Genomic DNA, 6,205 nt, shown 5'->3' with positions numbered 1-6,205 from the left:
TTAGATATCTCTCCTGTTTTCTAATAGTGGCCTTGACCTTACGACATTCATCATCGAACCAATGGGAGGTACTATCGGGGTATGGTTTCATATTATTTACTACTTTACGGTTACCGTGTTTTAATTTTAACCTGAGGCATTCCACCATATCCCTTATTGTGTTCTCATACCATATTATGCCCTCCACTGGTGCTAGATTATCTAAATTCACCGTTAGCTGGTGTGCACTCAGTTTTTTTATATATTCATCGGTAATTCTCGTAGTAAGTCGTTTGGGGTATTCCACCTCTACTTGAAGCACTTTTTGTCTATGTGGGGAACTACCCTCTCTTTTTTGGATGTTCAAAAGGAGACTCTGTTAAGATTGGTACCTAGACGGCCACCTTGAATAGGAACCACCCAGCAGTGCCATCAAGTGCCGGAAATTCTCCGCCGACTGCCCCTCACTGTGCCAGAAAAGGTATTGTTGGCTTCTCTGATAACACATGAAGCAGTCCCTGTAGACAATGGAGCTGTTGGTCCATCATTTACAACTTTCTTTGTTTCTAAGAGGACATGTGAACTGATATTCCAATATTAGTAAAGGTACAGTTTCTTTAAATTCCGTCTGAAAACGTAGTATTGGATAAATACATGTTCTATGCGATCAGGGCACCAGTTTGAGCAGGAAAGTGCAGTTAGACACATTCTTTTGCAAGAATGTCTCAATTTGACCTGTTTTTCCTGATTTTTCTCAATATTGGCTTTTTGATGGGCATCACCACCAACACATTTATGGCAGCTGTAATCTCAACTCAATGTGCCAGGAGTAGACGCCTGCCAATATCAAGTGATCTCCTCCTGCTGGGAGTGGCGTTGACCAATATTCCTCTGCAGAGTTGTTTCTCCGCAAGTTTCCTGATACGCTTCCTCTGGGAAGAGGTATACAATAGAGACAGTGTTTGGAAGAGTTTTTTTATGCTTTTTCCCTTCTTTGTTTCCTCCAACTTCTGGATCAACACCTGGCTATGTGTCTTCTACTGCATCAGAATTGTCAACTTCTCACATGTGCTCTTCACACGCCTAAAGCTAAGAATCTCTGCCTTGGTTCCTTGGCTGCTCCTGGGTTCTGTACTGGCATCTTTAGTCATCAACCTCCCTGGAATTTGGTACATGAGGAAGAAACATAAAGATAATTCCACTACTACAAACACCACCTTTGGAAGCACAGTTCGTGAAAACAGCCTTTGGAACAGGATCTTGATGTGTACCACAATATGCGTTGTGCCTCTGATAGTGATAGTAATTGCATCTGTGCTGATCCTCACATCTCTCTACAGACACACCCAACAGATGCGGCAAAACATGTCAGGTTTCACCGGGGGTCCCAGCCTGGAGGCCCATGTCAATGCAGCAAAAACCACCTTATCCTTGCTGGTTCTCTACATTGTCTTCGACGTTGCTTTGATCACGGTTTTAACAGAAGACAGTGGAGATGTAATGTCTTACAAATTATATGTTTCTGGATTTGGATATAATCCATATCCCTTCATTAACTCATTGATCCTCATCTTGGGGAATCCCAAGTTGAAAACAGCAGCACTGAAAACTTTCTGTGCTCATCAACATAGAGGACCTGATTCTCAAGGATAACTTACACTTTTGGGAAAGTTTACACTTTTCAGTAAGTTTACTTCTTTTTGGTATTCATAAACTGTGCTTTTGTAGTTACTTACACCTAGGAATTAACTTACATTTTTGTAGTAAATTACTCTTTTGTAGTAAGTCAAGCACTACACATGGCCTACAACTTTTACTGCAACATCCTCCTATTGAAATTAATGGAGATAGGGACTAACAAAGTGTACATTACTAGAAAAGTTTGTAAATCAAGTAAACTTACTATAAAGTTTAAATAATTACAAAAGTGGAGTTTGTGAATAGATCTTTGTAGTGAGTCTGGTAGTAATTCTGTAGTACTACAAAAATTGTTACCCACCAATTTATGCCACAGGTTATGGAATTGAAGACATGGGCCTGTTGATGCTTACCTCACTGTAGATCCTTTGAGCCACCTACAAAAGACAAGAGCAGTGTTTACACAAAAAAGGCCCAGCCAGAATGGTCCTTGTAGAGTAACTTCATGCGCAAGAAAAATGAGGCAAATCTCTCCTTATTAAATGTAGATTTCAATTTTGGAAACATGGTTAAGTGAACTGATTCTCTCTCTAAAAGACTGTAAATAACTGTATTTATTTTATTAAGTTGCTTTGGCTAAAATTAGCTTTGCTCTGTCATTAGTAGATTTTAAATTGAGAAAATGATTAAGGTATTGTTTTCCGAGACTACACTGGGACAAGTAAATATATATAGATGGGTGATAGTGAATAACGTGGGTGTTTTTAACCGAGGGGGTGGAGGAGTGGGGTACCAGTCAAGAGTTTGTATGGATGTCCAATGCAAGGCCTTCACTGTGGACTTACCTGTGCTTATGGGATGCTGTGAAGAATCACTGCCTGCTGTTTTACCAGTCAATGACCCTTGCAATAGGGACCGACTCATCTTTCCAAGGCCCACCGACACAGCAATGTTTTTGTGTCATCTCCCCTTTATTAGAGGTTATAGTCTGCAGGTGGCAGCTGCTATACCCTGGGGGACACATAACGTGAGCAGTATGTGGGGAGTAGGTCCAGTCATAGTTCACACTCTATCTGCCTATATATATAGTTTTCACTAAAAGCAATGGATTAACATTAATTTGTTAGAAAACATGGGTGGTTTATTATTTCATTTCAAATTTTGTATACTATATATTTTGGCTTCTATATGGTGAACATGTATGAATATTCCTTTTTAGATTTCACTATATGAATAAAAATTAAACAGTTATTTGTTAAAATACTTTCGATTTTTTGTGTATTATTTATTGTTATGTAGTACAAAGGCTGCTTTTTCAAACTAATAAAGTGATGTATATATTGACTTGTTTGCTTTTTAATTTGGACATGTATGCTAAATCTATAAATTGCCATAAACATGCCAAACATTAGTGCAATATTTTGGTCCAAATTAATTTTTAGAATTAAAAGGCAAATGAAAAATGTCAAAGTTTTTCTTTTTCATATATCACATTATCTTTTTAGTTGTAATGACACCGATGTGCTCTTTTAATTCAAATTTAACTTCTTATTAGTCTTTGTGTTTCTGACATTATGCCCATGTTGCTGGCTTTTTTCAGGGTATATTACTTTATTCCACAGCTGTTTCTCTGGTACTTAGCAGGAGGCTTTAACTGAGTAACATGATTTTGAATTATATGGATTTGATTACCCTAATGGACATTCTTCTTAGTACTTGTGGATCATTTCAAAGGGGATTTGTTTGAAATGATGACACTGTATTATCCTTGTCTTCTGGAAATCTGACTTCTTGGGTGTTCTTTAATACACCAGCCTGAATTCTCCTTTGCTGGAATTGCAACAGGTAGTGTTGCTATTTATCTGTATGTGTCATTCTCTATTGCTCTGCAGTACACACTTGTGGCAATAAAAAAAGTTTTAAAGGCCACAGCCGCTGCAAGTAAAAGTGGTGAGGCCGGCTGGGAGTGATTTCGAGAGATGACCGCAAGGGAAAAGTAAATATTTATTTAATTTTCCCTTCTGGTCGTCTCTCGAAATCCTCCCGGCTGGTTTTTAGATGAAGAATCTGAAGCTCATCACAGTGGTCTCATTCCAGTCCCCTGGGCACACTTGCACCACACACAATTAGACCAAAAGGCTCTACAAAACAAGGTGGTTGTGTATGGAATAGGCAAAGATATCACGCGTTGCTTCCTCGTAAGTCCTCTTGCTAAGCACCCTACCTCTTTTTCACTGTGCCACCGATAGTTCTTGACACCCACCAAATAGGAGCAATAAGATTGTCTCATTGGAGCGATAATGCTAGCCTGTGGATCACTATTGAGGATTAGCTTTTCCTAAATAACCCCTCCATGGAATAGGTCATTTCCTAGGTTGCGTCTGATAGTTAATCCTAGACATCTAGGGTGGTGCAGAGAAGACTACCATAACTGGGGACTGCACACATCCAGAACAGAAGGTAGGAAAGTAATTTAGTGCCTAACACATGTAAAGGGTTAGGGGCCTGCATAGCCAACCCATTTCCTGCTCATTTCTCAAGTCCCCTGTATAAGGTGGGCTCCAAGGTCTGGAGGCAGTCTGTCTTCCACCTCAATAGGTCAAGTACTATTGCATTTGGATGAACATGACGTCTATTTGTCAAACTTTTGGGATTGCTCTAAAGTTCTGTTCTGCTCACAGGAGTCCAAAACAGAGTTGCGATTTGCATTATGCAAAGTACCAATCTCAATAAAGGCTTAAACAAGACAAACAAATATCAAAACAACATCTCTAATCCTCATATAATACCTAGGCTATAGGCATGCTTCAATCACACACCTGGAAAAAAATTCCCTCGCACCAGGTCCTGTTCAGGGAGCCCACCCTGTGAATATGTTATTCTGCCTCCACTGGGCTGTGTGCAGGACTTCTACCTAAAATAATTAATGGCCATATGTGTGATGTTCTCATTCACCTTATATTAATGACAAACACTTCGGTGACTTGCAGCATCATCCATAATAGGGTGGAGAGGGAGCCATACCATAAAGTGACAGAGGTGCTACTCCCCCTCTGTGCGGAGGGGGAGCGACCCTTGACCCTTCCAGGTAGGTCGCACCCCCACCGCACAGCACCGCCTGTCTGTCCCTGCCCCAGCTGCCGCTGCTGAGGGAGTTCGAGGCCCTCCTCCACTCGCAGGGTACCAACTGTGCCTCATCCCTGGTGGCCAGTGGTAGGCTGTAGGTTTGCTCATCCTCCATTGTATTGCCTGTATTTTCTTTCATTGCTCCCGTTGTAGTGACTGCATTTTCATTGTTGTGTCTGTGACTGCTGTTGTCTGTCTCCCCCGCTGCCTGTACGTGGTCTGTGCCCGTTCTTTCCCTCTGTTCCCCTCGCTACCCCGTGTCTCTCTGCCCGGTTTCCCTTCTGCTCCCCTTGCTGCCCCGTGTCTCTCTGCCCGGCTTTTCCTTCTGCTCCCCTCGCGGCCCACGTGTTTCTCTGCCCGTTTTTACCTTCTGTTGCTTTGCTACCGCTGCATTTCTGGGACCTTTCTGCCCTTTCTTGTGACCTTTGTGCCCTCTGTGCCACTCGTTCCCCCTGTTTTTTTGGGACCTTTCTGCCCTTTCCTGGGACCTTTCTGCCTCTGTGCCACTCGTTTCGCCCCGTTTTTTGTGACCTTTCTGCCCTTTCTTGGGACCTTTCTGCCTTATGTGCCACTCGTTTCCCCCCGTTTTTTGTGACCTTTTTGCCCTTCTTGTGACCTTTTTGCCTTCTGTGCCACTCGTTTCCCCCTGTATTTTTGTGACCCTTTTGCCCTTTTGTGATCTTTCTGCCCTCTGTGCTACTCGTTTTCCCCTCAATTGTTGTGCCCTTTTGCCTGCTGTTTTCTTCATCGCCCCTCACCGCCCACGCCGCTGCATCCTCTGCGGCTCCGCCCCCCTGACTGCCCCGCCTTCCGCCTCCCATCTACTCCTCACTCCCACCTCCCCATACATGCCGGCCACTGCGCAGTCGCGCCGCTGTCACGCGGCAAGCCTGTCTGCGCCCATCCGCGCCTGGACCACGCCCAGCGCCAAAGCCCCTGGCCCCCGCACCCACCACGATGACCGCCGCCACTACGACACCAGCACTGTGCACGCTCTCAACCCCGGACGGACCCACAACTGCTTCAAGGCCCCCCTGAAACGCACACACAGTACTTTCACCTGCCGGAACTGCAGCTACACCTGCCACAAAGCCGACGAACCACTTGCCAAGAAAGGCCTCAACCACCTCCGATGCATACTACTGAACACCCGCTCCGCACTCCGTCGACCTCTGGGACCTGCTCAACACAACCTCCCCGGATGTCGCCTTCCTACAGAGACCTGGTTGAACAACTCCTCCGCACCCGACATCGCCATAGCCATCCCAGATGGCTACAAGATCACTCGCAGAGACCGCACCAACGGAGTCGGAGGAGCAATTACCATCATCAGGGTCTCCACTAGCACCGACGACGCGCACAGCACCGCCGAACACATGCATTTCCAGATCCACACTGACCCCAACTCCACCCTCAGAGGCACCCTTGTCTACCGACCCCCGGACCCTGCCCCAGTTCAGCG

At 44.5% G+C, this 6,205-nt stretch overlaps 1 protein-coding gene across 1 annotated transcript; it reads left to right on the top strand.

The window, feature by feature from the left end:
- Nucleotides 1–699: 699 nt before the first annotated feature.
- LOC144768918 (taste receptor type 2 member 40-like) lies at nt 700–1,632 on the top strand. Its single transcript, XM_078652926.1, has one exon. It carries the CDS (start codon nt 700–702, stop codon nt 1,630–1,632), a length of 933 nt encoding a protein of 310 aa, XP_078509052.1.
- The last annotated feature ends 4,573 nt before the right edge of the window (nt 1,633–6,205 follow it).

Source organism: Lissotriton helveticus, chromosome 7 (assembly GCF_964261635.1).
Source record: "Lissotriton helveticus chromosome 7, aLisHel1.1, whole genome shotgun sequence".
NCBI lineage: Eukaryota > Metazoa > Chordata > Amphibia > Caudata > Salamandridae > Lissotriton > Lissotriton helveticus.
The sequence above is the reverse complement of the archived record's forward strand: the minus strand, read 5'-3'. Positions and strand labels throughout refer to the sequence as shown.